Source organism: Etheostoma cragini, chromosome 15 (assembly GCF_013103735.1).
Source record: "Etheostoma cragini isolate CJK2018 chromosome 15, CSU_Ecrag_1.0, whole genome shotgun sequence".
In the NCBI taxonomy this organism is placed as follows: Eukaryota; Metazoa; Chordata; class Actinopteri; order Perciformes; family Percidae; genus Etheostoma; species Etheostoma cragini.
Window position 1 is genome coordinate 20,812,462 of NC_048421.1, and position 17,593 is coordinate 20,830,054.

The 17,593-nt window shown below is 42.1% G+C and overlaps 1 protein-coding gene across 1 annotated transcript in view; it reads right to left on the minus strand.

The window, feature by feature from the left end:
- cpt1cb (carnitine palmitoyltransferase 1Cb) overlaps positions 1–17,593 on the minus strand; it is a 60,018-nt gene that overhangs the window by 25,820 nt on the left and 16,605 nt on the right. The window contains exons 4-10 of the mRNA XM_034893640.1: positions 16,556–16,721; positions 16,225–16,326; positions 14,089–14,226; positions 13,480–13,557; positions 10,404–10,511; positions 7,075–7,162; positions 5,242–5,437 (exon numbers count right to left, since the gene is read on the minus strand). Coding sequence (XP_034749531.1) covers positions 5,242–5,437; positions 7,075–7,162; positions 10,404–10,511; positions 13,480–13,557; positions 14,089–14,226; positions 16,225–16,326; positions 16,556–16,721 — 876 coding nt within the window. The remainder of the gene's footprint in view (positions 1–5,241; positions 5,438–7,074; positions 7,163–10,403; positions 10,512–13,479; positions 13,558–14,088; positions 14,227–16,224; positions 16,327–16,555; positions 16,722–17,593) is intronic.

Below are 17,593 nucleotides of genomic sequence, written 5' to 3' on the forward strand. Positions count from 1 at the left end.
TTAGTGTTTTACCATCAGTAACCTTGGAAACTGTAGTCCCAGGTCTTTTCAGGTAATTGACCAGCTCCTCCTGTGTAGTTCTGGGCTGATTTCTCACCTTTCTTAGGATAATTGAGACCCCACGAGGTGAGATCTTGTATGGAGCCTCAGTCCGAGGGAGGTTGACAGTCATGTTTAGCTTCTTCCATTTTCTAATGATTGCTCCATCAGTGGACCTTTTTTCATCAACATGCTTGGCAATTTCCACGTAGCCCTTTCCAGCCTTGTGGTGGTTTACAATTTTGTCTTTAGTGTCTTTGGACAGCTCTTTGGTCTTGGCCATGTTAGTAGTTCGATTCTTACTGATTGCATGGGGTGGACAGATGTCTTTATGCAGCTACCAACCTCAAACAGGTGCATCTAATTTAGGATAATAAATGGAGTGTAGGTGTTCATTTTGAAGGCAGGCTAACAGGTCTTTGAGGGTCAGAATTGTAGCTGATAGACAGGTGTTCAAATACTTATTTGCAGCTGTATCATACAAATAACTAGTTAAAAAATCATACAATGTGATTTCTGGATTATTATTATTTTTTGATTAGGAGAGAAGTGGACTTCTATGCAACTTTTTGGGCACTTTTCTTCTTGACATGCTTTTGGGTGAATTATCAAGGGAGGTTAACAAAGCCTTAATTACCTTACTCCTGAAAAAGCTTGCCGTTTAGAGTCTCATATGGTAAAATTTGTAAACTCTGACCAAACAAGATTCATAAAAACGAGACTAGCAGCATATATTGTTAGACGCCTTCTCCACATCACTGATGCGGTAGAGGACAGTAAGACCCCAATGCCACTTCTCACTCTTGACACAATGAAAGCCTTTAAGAGACGTGAGTGGTCATTTTTATGGTCAGTCATAGTAGAGGTGATGGGCTTTGGCCTTGGTCTTTTTAGAAAACTCTCTCAATATCTTCCTCCCCTTCTATCATTATGCGAGGAGTATTGAAGATTATCAGAATTTAAAATTAACTGGTCAAAGTCTGGACTACTTCATTTAAATGATTAATTTTGTGAGCTCTATGCTACCTCTCTCCCCTCCTGCTGGCTACTAGCATAAATTGCAATCTGTACAATCTGCTGTTTCTAAATTTATCTGGAAAGGCAAGCGTCTGCGACTTAAGATATCCACTCTACAGAGAATGATAGAGGATGGTGGCCTTACAGTTCCCGCCCCCCCCTAAACCTGTCTTAATCCAGATATGTCTGTTTTTTTGTGTACCTTAGAAAGTGCTATGACATAATGTATGGTCTAACATCCCAGAAGTATCACGCAATCCAGATCATCAGCAGATTCACTACAATTTCATTCATGACATGTCTCACCCCCGTGAAAATGCATCACTTGAAAATAATTGACAGCCCTTCATGCACTTTCTGCCCAATAAAAGTTCAAGGTACAAATCTTGTGGGAGTGTTCTCCTGTTGGTCAGTTCTGCAACAATATTGCACCCAGAATGTCCACCTTGATTAATATCACTATGCCTGTTACTGTCAATGTTTTGATTCTAAATGACTTGTCTAAAGCTCAAAAACGTGCTGTGTTTGCTGGACTTGCAGCTGCTAAGAGGATGACTGCAACACATTGGAAGCCACCTCATGAGTTAAATGTTCGTACACGGATGCTTTTTTCTTGGATGTTGTATACATGGAACTATCTACGGCTCGCATTAATGGATCCCCAGAACAAACTTTGGACATTTTGAAATCTATCCGGTGAATTTGTGTTAGTCTTTACTTCGGTTTGCTTTAGTTCTCATGTGTGATTGGTCCCGTCTTGTGCATGTCCGTTTCTGCATGTATTATTTGTAGGCTGTGGATATCACTCTGTTGCATATGTTTTGTGTGTGTATGTGCCCCCCCCCTCTGTATGATTTGGCACTGGGACACGGTTTTATGTTCCAGTGTTTTGCCTGTGGCTTGTTTGTGATTTTTCTAAATTTGTAGAATGGAAACAAAAAACATTTCATCACAAAAAAAAGTCACAGCAGGATAAAATCATCTGTAGAAGTGATGCAAATGAGCACAATGAATGTTATGGGAACTTCCAAAAACACTAAATAAACATCATTAGAATATGCACAAACTTCAGCTCACTGATATCTTTAGAAGACTAGTCAAAAAGGAGAGCTGAGCAACGTTTATACAAAACAGATTGTATCAATCCCTTTTTGCAAAATTCAGAGTGACCAAGAACTCTGGTGATCATCCAGGATTCATAGAACAGTAATTACATTCTTAACTTTCATCCTTACTGACCACCAGAGGTAGTGCGTAACACTCGATGACTCATACCAACAGAGTCACGAGGAAATCTGAGTATCCACCTCACAAGGATGCAGCTGAGGACCTCTGCCGGTGAACCATGCCCAATGGATTGGGGGTGGCAACCTTCACCCTGTAATAACGTGAGAATGTACTCGGCGAAGCCCATGAGGCCGTGGCAAATATTTCCTCCAAGGGCGTACCTCCAAAAGTTGCCCACAACCTGGAGACACTCCTGGTAGAGGGGTTTTGCGGAAGTGATGGCAAGGAGAAACGCAGCCTTGGCTGGCAACCACCTCAGCTCTGCCATTGCCAAGTTTGATGGGCAGCATAGGGCGTCCAGCACCAGGGACCGGTCCCATGCAGAGCCCTTGGGACACTCATGGAGCACAACCTCAAAGCCACTTTCAAGAAGCGGGATACAAACCGATGGCACCCCACAGTGTTATTATCAATCGCAACATGCTGCGACAAAATAGCAGCCTCAAGGTATAAGGAGACCAGCCACCGTCCAGGAAGGTCCACAGAAACTGAAGGATGGCAGGCACAGAACAATACACTGGGTCATAATAAAGAGCCGTAACCACTCTGAAAAAAGTTTCCCCTGTTCCTATACTGCAGACAGGTAGACAGTTCTCTGGCATTCAGGATAGGATTCCTGGCGGGCTTTACGCAATCACACAGGGTTGAGTCCTTCAACTCCAGATCCTGTGTACAAGCTTTGGATGAAGCCAACACACCTCCGGTGGAGGCTCCTGACAAGAAATAAGTCTGCAACCAGGTTCCACTCTCCAGTTAAAAACATTGCTTATAGCTTGGTCAGGTGGGGAGCAGCCCACGTCAGAAGAGCCTGGGACACCCGTAGTAACTGATGGGATCCAAGTGGTTTATGCGAAAGACTTGCCCACGAGGCAAAGAAACTGGCCGCAGGGTAACATCCTGCCCTTTTGGGCAAAAGGGAAGGAGGCAGAGGATGTTGTTTATGCGCTGAAGCAATGGACAGGCCTTATAGTGACACTGTTCAGAGCCACACCAATGAAGGTTATCCGATTAGAAGGATTCAAAGAACTCCGTTTGAGGTACACTAGGAGACCCTCAGGCCACACGTATCCAAAGCAGCCGGAAGCCAGGACGGCGCACAAATCAACCAGTCATCTAGATACAGCAGGATTGTCCTGCCTTGCAACTGCAGGGCTGAGAGGGCTGCCACAACGCAGCTGGTGAATACCCATGGAGAAAGGGAGAGTCCAAACAGGAGGACCCTAAACTGATAATGACTGCCCTGGAAGGCAAAACGACGAAACTGCCTGTGGTGAGGCCCAATAGGAACATCAAATCAAGCATCTGTCAAATTGTTGGACGTGAACCAGTCCTGAACGAGTTGGTAACAGCACAAATAACATCTGCTGTGCACAACCTGTGGAATGGCAACCCTTGAGTCCTCAGATCCACAACAGGGCGAAGCCCGCCACTTTTCTTCTGGACCAGAAAATAAATTGAGTAGAACCCCCCAAGCTCTTCTTGAGAGAAGAAGTCCACCGGTTCTATTGCACCCTTGGTCAGGAAGGAGGACAACTCCTGTCCCAGGGCTAGAGTTTTTACCAAGTCGCTGATGATGGTCATATTTTTTTTAACAATTTCTTTGATATTTTTTATAAAAGAAGTGATAAAACAAGGGTGTAGCAAAAGAGAAGTAGAAAGTCATTTAAACTTTTTAACCCCCCCAGCCCCCTCACCCCCAAACCTGTATTGCTCAGGAAAGGGGAAAAAAAGGAGTAGTAATTGCAGTAACACCTTAACACCCAACATCACCCAACACCTGTTGTGTCCCCTAACAAAACAAGTCTCGGCAAATGAGGAACTTTGACACCTATGACCTTTTTAGTGTATCCAAAATGGAACCCCACTAGTGTGTTTGTTTTCTTCAACTCCAAAACATGTGCATTAGGTTGACTGTGTCTGTCTTGCATCTAGGGAAGGTTTCTGAGAGGGCGCTGTTAAGTCTTTCTGGTGTGTAATAAATACAATGGATTAGATTTAGCTGTCAGAGCTTGTGGCGGCTGTAGGAGAATCTTTGGGCTTCTGCATATAATCCCTCCCAGCAAGTTAAGTGCTCATTCTGCTGAGAACTAATAAAGTGTCTGACCTGCAGGAATTTAAAAAGTGTGTTCTGGGGAAGTTAAAGGCACTTTTTAGCTGTCCGAAAAATGTAACTACATCATTTTCATATAGGTAGCCAAATGACTCGAATTCTTTTATAAGCCATATTTTTGTAAGCCCATCTCTAAGGGCGGGTGGAAGAGCAGGATTGTTATTGAATGGAGTGTTCCTGTGTAGGGTTATTAAGCTTTTGTGGCAGGATTGTACAATTGAAAATAATTTGGAGGTGTGGTTTATGACAGGATTACTTGCGCCAGTCTTCGGAGCGTAATAGGAGCGGTTATAGGGAATACCAGCCAACGGTACCTCAGCTGCATGGATCTGCTTAATCTTCTTACAAGCAGTGGGGTTATCCTCCACCCTCACCCCTGAGATGGGCGGGAGGGATCTTATTGCAATAGCTTTGGGCTCAATGATGGACCCCATGGAACTAGCATCGGCCCTATCTAATGAGCTACGAGCCGAGGAACGAGTGCCATGCCCTGAAGCAATGAAAGGCCCCTCCACAACATACTCATTAAAAAGTGGCCACCAAAAAAACCATAACTTCCTCAGCCATAAGCTCACCGGAGGGTGGATTGGGTGGAGCAGCATCCACTGTACCACAACCGGAATGGAGGGCCAGAAGTAGAGACCATCCAGTGCAGCTTAGAGATCAGCAAGTCTACCTTAGTAGACAAATCGCTAGACTATGGCTGAATCTAGTACCCCTTCCCCTACCAAAATGTTCAAATGCATCCCAGTATATACCAGCCAGAGCCCCCACCCTATTTGTCCTACCTGTCTCCAGCAGTGAGAGCTCCCAGTTTCTCCTCTCCAGGTTGCGGGGGAGAAGGGTCATCCAGGATCCTCTGGATCTGGTGCTCAATCTCCCTGGGCGACAGCAGCCGGCCTGCCGTGTACACCCACAGGCGGAAAAAGCGACCCTTGTGGTACACTGCCACAAACTCACTGTCCTGCCAGTGCTGGAGCACATCTGCAAAGGAAAGGAGGATTATTCCACTGGCAGATCAGTCATTTCACTTATTTGGTTAATTGTATCCAAAATTATAACAATGCTTGTTTTCCAATATAAAGTAAGTAAGTAAGGTTTATTTATATAGCACTTATTTCAGACAGAATAAATACAATATGGCTAAATGAACGCCTGGCTTTAGCTGCTTTTTAATGATTCCAACAGATGCGGTCATTCTTAAAACAAGTAGTAAAGCGATCCACGATCTAAGAGCACATGTTTCAAAAGCTTTGTCACCTTTAATTTTCAGCTTAGTATGGAGCAAATCCAGTAAGCCTCGATCTGAGTATCTCAAAGATCTGCTGACAACACACTGTAAGGGTGCAGCAGATCCCTATTGTAGGCCGGTGCCTAGTCTATATCCATGCATTCCACTTCCGGGATTGCTCTGTTGTTGCCGTAAATTCTGCCGGATATCCCTCTTTTTAGCTGGATGTCAGTTACCTTCCCTTTTCTTAGTGATGGAATTCTAAACTCCGGTGAATTTCTGAGGACTATGGTTAACTGCTCCTCAGACCTCTGCAGTGTAAATCCAGACAGCGGCTGTGGCTCAGTGGTAGAGTGGTCGCCTGCCAATCGGAAGGTTGGTGGTTTGATCCCCGCCCCTGCAGTCATTGTCGAAGTGTCCTTGGGCAAGGCACTGAACCCCGAGTTGCCCCCGGAGCTGCGCATCGGAGTGTGAATGTTTATGTGATGAGCAGGTGGCACCTTGTACGGCAGCCCCGGCCACAGTGTATGAATGTGTGTGAATGGTGAATGTTTCCTGTAGATGTAAAAGCGCTTTGAGCAGTTGTTAAGACTGGAAAAGCGCTATATAAATACAGCACATTTACATTTACAGCTAGCTAGACTATCTGCCCAATCTGAGTTCTGTTGCATGACTAAAACAACATTTGAACTTAAACATTTTTCCACCAAAACAAGTTCCTTCCCAAGGCTATTTTGCAGCAGCAACGAGGCAGAGCACGTTTTTCTCCTATCCCAGAATGCTTTGTGGACTAGCCAGACCTTCCTCCTCAAGAATCTCGAAATGGATCCTGAATTTAACAGTTAGCCAGTGCAAAGAGGTCAGGATAGGTTGTAATGTGACATGACCTCCCTGACCCTGTCAGCAGCCTAGATCTAAAGTCACAACAAGATTTCTGTAAGCTGAAATATACACAGAATCCATCTTATACGCATTAACAATGGAAGCTGCTGTACGTGTGCATGTGTGCGTGCGTGTGAGCTTTAAGGCTGGGGAATATATCGATATAATATCGTTATGGTGATATGAGACTAGATATTGTCTTAGAATTTGGATATTGCATTAAATGTTGTCTTACCCTGGTTTTAAAGGCTGCATTACATTACATTACATTAATCTGATGTCATTTCCTTAACTTTTCAGACTGTTTTAACTGTTCTATTATTTGCCTTTACCCACTTAATCATAAGTAATGTGGATATAATGACTATGTTTCATGTATGTGTGGAAGCACAAATAGTCAACGCTATTGTTGTGGCATCAATATTGAAGTACTTTGTGAAATATATTGTGATGATTGTTGATATTATTCCTCCGTATGGCCCAGCCCTAGCGTGCATGCATGCGTTACCAGTCTCGACTCCTGGTGTGCGTGTTGTGTTGAACATCCTCTCACACTGGGCCGCACACAGAGGGATGACAGTGCCTGGCACACGACTCTGACACACAGGGACACACATATATATGATTAGTATTGTTTATTGTAAGACTATTGTTTGCAGCAGTTAATAGTCTTTTATGTGACAATAATTTCTTTTTGCTCTATGGATGTGGATATGTGTGTGTGTGTGTGTGTGTGTGTGTGAGAGAGAGAGAGAGAGAGAGAGAGAAAAGCAACAGACACGTCATATTTCCTAAAGAGATCAGACTTCCAAAATATAAATGGGCTTTTTGTCCATAACTGGTAAAATGGCTTGTCTCCTCAATGACTGTATGCATTGATTTAAGCACTGAAAAGCAAGAGCCATTGCTTATTGGGATGTTCAATACCAATTATTAGAATCAGAATCAGCTTTATTTGCCAGGTACAAGGACACATACGAGGAATTTTTCTTTGGAGCATTGTTGCTCACAATGTGCTTACAAATACAAAATAAAAATATACACACTAATATATAAACACAATATATAAATACTCTAAACAAAACAATATAGAGGCAAGAGTGAACAAAGAGTTCAATAAAAATTATTTAAATATGGAGCCTAGTGCAGGGATACTGGGATAAATAGTGTTGTTAATATATTACAATATGAACATTATGGACAGTTCTGAAATAGAAAATGAGAACGACGAATGAATAACAAAAAAAGAGATGTGAGAATGGGAATGAAGAGTAAATAGTTAATAATAAATAATAAGTGAGATATGAGAATCATTAATAATACTAAATAAGTGGAATAATAAGTGGAACCAGTGAACAGGTGCTGTAGAGACAGTATTACTGGGTTATTGACCAGAATTGAAGCTGGCGGTAATAAGTCAGCTGTTCATCAGAGAAATGGCTTGTGGGTAGAAACTGTTCCTGAATCTGTTGGTTTTGGCTATTAGTGCTCTGTAGCGCCTACCAGAGGGGAGAAGCTGGAACAGGTTGTGTCCAGGGTGAGATGGGTCTGTAGTGATGGTTCCAGCCCATTTCCTGACTCTGGATGTGTATAAGTCCTGAACGGAGGGCCGGTGGGTACCGATAATCTTTTCTGCAGTTCTAACTGTCCTTTGTATTCTGCTCCTGTCCTTTTTTTGTGGCAGATCCAAACCAGACAGTGATGGACGTGCAGAGGACAGACTGGACGATGGCTGTATAGAAGTGGATCAGCAGCTCCTTAGGCAGGTTGAGCTTCCTGGGCTGGCGCAGGAAGTACATCCTCTGCTGGGCCTTTTCGATGATGGTGTCTGTGTTGTGCTCCCACGTCAGGTCCTGGGATATAGTGGATCCCAGAAATCTGAAGGATTCTACATCAGACACAGGGCTGTTGAGTATGGTGATAGGGGGAAGACTGGGGGGGTCTCTTCCTAAAGTCCACAATCATCTCCACAGTCTTGAGCGTGTTAAGCTCAAGGTTGTTCTGACTGCACAAGAGAGCCAGCTGATCCACCTCCCGTCTGTAGGCCGACTCATCACCGTCCCGGATGAGGCCGATGACCGTTGTGTCGTCGGCGATCTTCAGGAGTTTAACAGATGGGTCTCCTGAGGTGCAGTCATTGGTGTAGAGGGAGAAAAGCAGTGGAGAGAGCACACACCCCTGGGGGGCACCGGTGCCAATAGTCTGTGTGCTGGATGTGATGTTCCCTAGCCTCACCTGCTGCCTTCCGTCAGTCAGGAAGTTTCTGATCCACTGACAGGTCGAGGCTGGCACAGTGAACTGGGAGAGTGTGGTGCTGAGGATGTCCGGAATGATAGTGTTGAACGCTGAGCTGAAGTCCACGAACAGGATCCTTGCATAAGCCCCTGGGGAGTGGAGGTGTTGCAGGATGTAATGCAGTCCCAAGTTGACTGCATCATCCACCGACCTTTTAGCCCTGTAGGCAAACTGCAGGGCGTCCAACAAGCGGACTGTGATGTCCTTCAGGTGGGCCAACACCAGTCTTTCAAAGGACTTCATGACTACAGATGTCAGGGCAACAGGCCTGTAGTCATTTAGTCCAGAGATGGAGGGTTTTGGGGGGACTGGGATGATTGTGGAGCGTTTGATGCAAGAGGGAACTTCAGATAGCGCCAGAGATCTGTTGAAGATCTAAGTGAAGATGGGGGCCAGCTGGTCTCCACAGATTTTCAGGCAGGATGGCGACACCGTCTGGGCCAGGAGCCTTTCTGGTCTTCTGCCTCTGGAGGAGCTGGCGCACATCCATTTCACAGATCGAAAGTGGAGGTGACGGGTCAGAGGGGGGGAGGTGACTGATTGAAGTGTGAGATGGTGAGTTGGTGTGGGGGAGGGGTGTGACTGTGGTCTTTTCAAACCTACAGTAACAGCTTTTCAGCTCGTCAGCCAGTCGTTGAGAACCAGCAGTGTTGAAGGATGGTCTCCTGTAGTTAGGGAGTGTCTGCAGGCCTCTCCACACTGACCGAGGATCGTTGTTTGAAAAGCTGTTTTCCAGCTTTTTAGCATAGCTCCTCTTAGCTGTTTGATCTCTTTGGTCAGTGTGTTCCTGGCCTGGTTATAAAGGACTCTGTCCCCACTTCTGAAGGCCTCCTCTTTTGACTGACGGAGCTGCCTGAGTCTTGCTGTGAACCAGGGTTTTTGGTTGTTGTTTGTGCAGAAGGTATTTGTTGGCACACACATGTCCTCACAAAAGCTGATGCAATATGTCACAGTGTTGGTTAGTTTGTCCAGATCAGTGGCTGCAGCCTCAAAAACACTCCAATCAGTACAGTCAAAGCAGACCTGTAAATCCAGCTTTACATTTTATTTGCAAGCTAATATTGTGTATCTGTTCATGTGCACTGAAAGAGTTAGGTTTTTGTTCATTGAATGAATTATTCAGTGCAAATATAACAGAGAATGTAGTTTAATCTCAGTAATGTTGGTAAATTAGGTTATTACTGCCGCTCTGTTAAAGGCAAACGTTTCACAGTACTGTTGTTACGCAGAGCACGGACATCTGATTGAGTATTGATTATTAAGGAACCGTAGTTAAGTAAAAGTGGGTCAAGTTGTAATTTACTTCCCTTACCAGCAGGCAGCAGCATAGCCACGTAATACTATCTATTTACAGAGAGCATTTAAACGTCCAGTATGTTTGATGGTTTCAATGTTAACGGTTACCCCATACTAGCAGAAAGAGAAATAGTAAAATAAAAAAAGATGCTGACGTACATGCCAATATTTTACTGTAAACATTGTTGAAAGCCAATTTAAGGCATAGCCCAACCCGAATGCGCACACAATTCAAAACATTCTTACCGGTTTGAGTTCCTCACGGTTGACCTTTCGGCGGTAGAGCAGCAATGCAGTGATGGTGTTCCCTGCCCTGGCTGCCTGCAACGCTGTCGGGGTCACATAAAGAAAGTCCTGGCACACAGAACATTGGGATCAAAACTAAAATAGGGTCTTAAGAGCTATGCTTTTACAGACATGAGAATAGATGGAAGAAGATTGAAAAGTTATATAATAGGGCTGACAATAACCGCATCACCCCAGTACCGGCAGTGACGTGCCAGTACCGCGGTGATGACATCACCAGCGCCATCCACTCAAAACGTAACGTTACTACTCTTTGGCTGGCTCGCAAGCCGAAAAAAGTGTGTGTGGCCTGCCTGTTGTTTTTTCCGGTCTGGCTAGATACGGTGTGGTGTTGTAGTTTTTCTAACGGTTTATATTAGTAGCTACAGCAACCAGTTAGCGGACAGCCAAGTTGCCCTTTCTGCTTTTTAACTTTATTGCAGTGTTACCCACAGAGACCAATTTGTGGCGGTACACCACAGAATCAACACCAGCCACCATGCAGCTTATTAGTTCAGCTACATTTCCTTTCCCTCTGTCTCTAGCCCCTTTTCCTTGTGAAGTCTCAGACTGAGTGCATGACAACGTCAATGCTGCACGTCAGGCTCTGAGGCTACCGTTACATTAACAGTAGCATGCTGCTGGTTGTCTTGCAATGGGATTGACTGTACTAATAAACTGTAGAGGGACCACAGCTACGCTGATGTGAAAGCTCCCCGAAAGCCTTTTATCAGAGCCTAGTTGTTACCCCTGTCCACGGCTGTCTCATCCACTCCACAGCTTTATAACGGAGCTAACCGCTAACAGAGTTAACCGTTGCTAACCCAGCCTTCAGTTCTCCATGCCTGTATCCGTTAACTGTATTCATGGACTCAATCCAGAACAAAACTTGTAAATTATATAAAATTGGCTGTACAAGTTTAAAACTAGGGCTGCACATTGAATCGAATTTTAATCACGATCACGATTTTTTTTTGATGCGTCATTTCCTCGAACGTTGAGTTTTTTTGCAAAGCCAATCAACTGCTCTGTAAACCACGGACTGGCTCATGATCAGTCAGAGTTGTTCCCTGCACCGTGCAGCTTAGTTTTTAGATGTGGACAGTCACAGAGGATAGAGTAACGTGAGGAAAATACAGATAGTCTGTTATACGTCGGTCTCAAGGTTTACCAGTTTACTAGTAAACGCAAGATTTTGTCCCGTCTTTGTTGTTTTCAGACAACAGCAGTGACCAGTGCTAGTCGTTGCTAGTTAGTGTCTGTTAGCTCACCGGACTCAAGTAATATTTTTCCTCTACGTCGCATCCGCTTCCTCTCCACAAACGAAGCAATGTCGTTTACATCAATGTGGTTTAATTTTACATTACGTAACTCTGCTATCGCGGCCGCCACGACGAAAAACACAGAAGAAGTTATTGAACGCATCTAACTTCAGTCCGTAGAGTAAGTGCATGTGAGACTGGACCCACTCTTAATGAGTCAGTTGTCTCTCTGTACGTCCATCACACTCCCCCTTTCTCCCTGGCACTTTTAATCAGCTTTTGTCAACAAACAAGTGAATGAATTTTCACAGAGATAATTTTTTTTTTTTAATATATCCAAGGCTATTTATAGCAAGTAATTTTCATTTACATGTTTAGCAGCTGTATGTATGTAAAACATACAACTTCAACATAAGAGAAATGTAGCATAATATGGATGTGAAAGCAGTTAGAAATAGCCTATGTGACTATAAAACTTGCTTTGGTTAAATCAAAAAAATATTTGTGATAATAATTGTGATCACAATATTGATCAAAAATATTTGTGATTATCATTTTGGCCATAATCGTGCAGCCCTATTTTAAACTATAACTCAAAAGTTGTTTGAATGGCAGAAATATGCTCAGATGAGATCTTATGAGTGCAACAGAACATGTAACGTAATATTACACAACTGCATGTTTAGGATCGCCAAAACACAGATTAAAAACACTTCAAAAGGAAAACAAATGGTGCAATGATCTAACAAAATGAACAAGAATTTACTTTAGATAGCCATAGTCTTGTATGATTTAACAAGAGTCAGGAGGATACAGTGATAAGATTAATAACGTGTAACTTTCTGTATAGATCGTAGTACAGTATTATGGGTATTTTATCTGCTGAACAATACAGTTGGCAAAACAAACTGATTTTATTGACAAATCCCATCATAGCTACACTTTCCTGCCATTAGTTTTAAATTCAAAGAGCAATATGTTGTATTTTTGCAGAATAGGAAGCAGGAGAAAGACAGAAAGGAGTAGAGTTTAATTTGTTTAAGTAATTAATCATTATCGCAACATTTAAAAACTTTAGGGCATATTGCAAATTTTCCTTATATAATCCAGCCCTAATAAATACCCTGAAATTGTGTCAGAAGCAGCATAGTCCAATATTTTCATCTGTATCATCTTTTTGTTGAAATTGTAAATAGTTAATTCATTTCTAAAATGATCTGATACAGTTATCTGGTCATTTTTACACTTTCGTTTGACTAGTTTATTACTGAACCCAGCCATCACGAGCCACGCCATCCCATCCTCCGCCACCGAGCAACACACATTTACGTGCACACACGCACGCACACACGCATGCAAGCACGCACCAACATGCGTAATTGTCATGTTGTAGGTGATGTCTTAAGGTAGTGCTCTACAGAGAACACCTAACTGGCCGCCTTCTCTTATCCCAGCTCTGTGCGCGGCCAGAATGAAGTCTGGCATATAGCGGAGAAAAGTGCGCCCTTAGGCACACAGAGAAAGGCTGTAGGCTGCACTTTTTCATTAGCCATTGCACGTTTCTGCAATAATAATAGATTTACGAGGGAGTTTAAAAGACAATACTCTTCTCACCTTGGTAAAAAACAAAAATAAATTGTTTGAATGAAGGACAGTAATAAGTAAAGACAACAAGAAAGAACAGCAATAACAAAAGGTAAAGATAACAAAAAATAGGTGCTTTCATCCATTTTAACTCAACTAAGCTTTAAAACTGTGAAAAAGCAGCTGGTTACCATGCCATAGTAGTTACTGTTGACCATAATGGGACCTCGGCTCCTCAAGTAGATGTATTCCTCCCACCAGTCGCTCACCTGGAACCACAACAAGACATTAAAGTTTTTCACTCAAAAGAAAACAATTCCCTTCCTGTACACTTGAGAATTGGTACTTTCTACGAAGTGTTTAAAGTCTCAAATATCAAATCAATAATTATAGAGCAAGTTAAGGGGCTGGGGCAGAATGTGGACAACTGTAGACAAAAGCAAAATGTCAGAAAAATAGATTACTTTCATTATCAATTATTGTGCCGTTTTGTTTTCTTAAATCGCTTGGTTTATGAAATGTCAGAAAAAGTGAAAATGGCATTTGCATTTTCGCAAAAGGTGACTTCACAGTCAAGATTAAAAGATATTCTTTTTGCTACATTAACAGATTGGGAAAACTAGAAAAATATTCAAATTTAAGTAGCTGGAATTTATGTTGGAGAATTAGTAGCATACTTATACAAAAAAAAAGTATTCAAACCTTCTACTGTTAAAATAGCTGCCTAAAGTTTCATGTCGATCCACTAATTGATCATTTGATTAATGATTTCAGCTCAGTGTGTGACTGAGTACACTTACATAGTTGGTGGCCCACAGAGCTTTAAGTTTCAGGTAGCGTTGCAGGCGGTTCCCCAGGACAGACTCAAACTGATTGGCCAGTTCAGTCATCCGCTTATACCCTGGATCAGTCAACAGAGGGCGGACCGACTCCAGGTACTGAGAAAGAGAGAGAGAGAGAGAGTCCAAATCTAGTTATAAAATCATTATCAATTTCTGATCTGCTATTTCATTTCTTTATTTAGACCAGAAATCTTCAACAGAGGGTCTGGGGCCCCTAAGAGTTACTTTAGGGGGGGGGGGGGCACAAAATTATTGGTAATTTTTTAAAAGTTCATTACAGAAAAATACTTAGCACATCTATAACATGAGACAGGTGCGTCGGAGGTGGATCATTAAGTTTAAAGTTGCAAAGAAACCCACAAACTGTCTAACTCCCTATCTATGCTTCTCTTCATAGAAAGCTTACACGTCTAACACATTCTGCACTGCTCCATACTGCAGCGTCTTGTGTTGACGTCACATATGTTTACATATTAGGATGGACTTCCTTTGGAACACACTAGCTAAGTTTCCATTCCACTTTTCAATTGAATTATCTGAAGTTCTGTAAAAGAAAAAATGCAAATAAGGGTGGTGGAAGTGTGTTTCCATCCAATGGAACCTGTATGTAATGACGTAGCAAGCTGTTTTGCGATCAAATTGGTATATCGAATTGATTTGAGACATTTTAAGGTGTTTCCATTCATTTTTGCACTGAACTGCGCGACATTCAAGCAAACATTTGCAAACTAATTTTTTCTAGACAAAATGGATCGAGCTGTCTACCAACAAATTATCAATATTTCACAAGTTGTAGTGCTTGTGTGACAGCTGATAGCGACACATCAAGCTATAACTAGAACGCTATCAAAACATTACTATGATGATGCAGATGCAATTTGCCTTTTATTGTCCCTCCGGCACCACTGCGAGACAACTCTTTTTTTGAGACATGTCTCGCTGTTTGAGCGCCTTCCATTTACTCCGGAGGACATCTCATGGCTTATCGTGACCTTTGTTGGCCATTTCCTTTGCGAGTTCCTGATAAATTAAATTCAAAAAGTCTCAGGTCTCCTTTTTTGTCCACTTTGTTTACACCCACCATGTGTGCTAACAGAGTGGAAATAAAATAAAACGTCTTCTTCTTTGTTTTGTGGCGGGTTGCAACCATAAAATGACCCATAACTTAATCTAAAATTTATTATTTATTCGGCAAGTAACGTTTCCATCAGCATTTATCACATAAGCCGTACATCAATCAAGATAAAATCCGACGTTTAGTGTTTCCATAAGGCCTTTTTCATTCAATATCACTTAATTTGGATAAAAACGTGTAGATGGAACTATAGCTACTGAGCTCCTCTCTCCTCTCTCTTTTTATGTAAGGGCAAATTTTTTACAAGCTTGTTCCCCAAAACCCTTGTTTTCTCGCCCCACAGTTTAGGGGTAGATGCCTTGCTACGCCAAACAGTGCCCTACTACGTCCTGCAACGTCCAGCTCTGCCCTGCTGTCATGCTACTGTATGTCCTGCTACGCGAGTTCCTGACTATATTTGTCACTGTTCATCATACCCCCAACCAGCACCGACAGACTGTCCGAGATTTCTCCCTAAAAGGAAGTTTTACTCTCAAGGTAAAACACTCAAGGTTTCTGTCTAAAAAGGGAGTTTTTTCTCGCACTAAATGCTTGCTCTTATGGGAATTACTGGAATTGTTTGGTCAATTATAGAGTGTGATCTAGACCTACTCTATAGGAAATTTTTGAACGCAGTTTCTTTGGGACTTTTACGTTTTTTCAAAATGTAAAATGTCTTATCATTTATCCAACTTTTAGCAAATGTAAATCAGCCTATTTGTGAAAATTCTATTCTATATTTGTTCATACCAAGAAATTACTGTGCCACATGTATAGCTAACGTGTATGGTAGGCTGCCCACATGTTATCGTAGGCCCAGTTTAGTAAATGCACATTCATTTTATACAATATACTGTATGTAGTAGGGGGTCCAGGTTGAAGACCATTGATTTAGACCATTAAATAGTATACACTATGTACGTAGATACTGTATACAAGTGTGTGCCCATAAATGTGTTTTAGCAGATGTCTCCGCTCACCCTGCTCAGCGTTTCTTTGATGGCAGGAACAGGTAAGATAGGCAGAGAGGTTTGATAGCTGTACAGTAGAGGCTTCCTGCTTGATAATAACCTCAGCAGAGTCTGAGAAAAACAAAAGACAGGTTTGGAACATTTTTAAAAACACTTGTATTGAAGGCACCACATGTATGTTCACAATTTCAACATACTGTACTGGGAATAAATGCAAGATGTTAGATACCATAAAATTACAATTAGTGCTAAACAAAACAAAATTTTGCGTCCACAAACTAAAACATGTGCAGAGCAGCCACAGGGTGAAGATGTGATAACGAGTCAAAGCATGGCTTACCACCCAGACTTTTGTGGTGTTGGAAACTCGTCCGTGCTGCTCAAACATCCATTGGTGGTAAGAGAGAAGCAGTTTGAGGCAGAACCTGAGTGCGAGGATGAGGGAGAGCCATAGCAGAGTGCTAAAGACCAGCACAGACAGCATGGTCTGCCCCTCAGCACTAAGACTGGACAGAAGGAGGGAGATTGAACAATGACTCGCTATGTAAATACAACAGCATTTCTGGTAGTGTTTACATTTTCAACCTTCCTGAGACATGTTTTGATTTGATCAGGAGAAACACACAATCAAAACAAATCAAAAAACTAATTGTTTTCTTACTGAATGTAGCTAGATTTTAACTAATTGTCAGGCACAAGAGGTCCAATTGTGGTATGTAAGCTCATGTGAAGTAAAAACAAAAAACAATGAGAATTAAAACAGTAGTAAGTCAGAAAATGTATTAGCTCATGATAGGATAAAATGCACCTGTGAATCGGACTGTAAATATATTGATAAATGGATTTTAAATACCACAGATACTGCCGTAATCTGCCGAGAAGCAGATCATATTGAGACGCAAAAATATTCAGATAAATGCATGTAGACTGTATTAGGTTAGGGTTGGGCAATATATCAATATCGTGGCATGAGAGTGCATGATAACCCTTGTTAGCTTTTGGATTTTTTAATATCAATATATGGTGTGGTCTTCTGCTGGACACTTCATTCAGTCATTATATTCACATTGATAATTATTTATCTAAAATTGAATTGTAAAAAATATTTTGTCAAAGCACCTAGAGTCAACCCGACAATATTGTAACTATATAGACATATTTGTTCAATAATATCCTGATATCTGATTTTCTCCATATTGCCCGGCTCTATGTTAGGTATTAGATTGTCCTTTTATAATGGCAATGATATTTATACATATACAGAAGGCACCAACAAGCTAATATTGATTTAGATATGGAAAGTCCCATGTCTAGTTGTCAAGTTAGTTCTTACCCTGGGGAGACGCTACAGGTCTATCAGAACACCAACCACCAGACT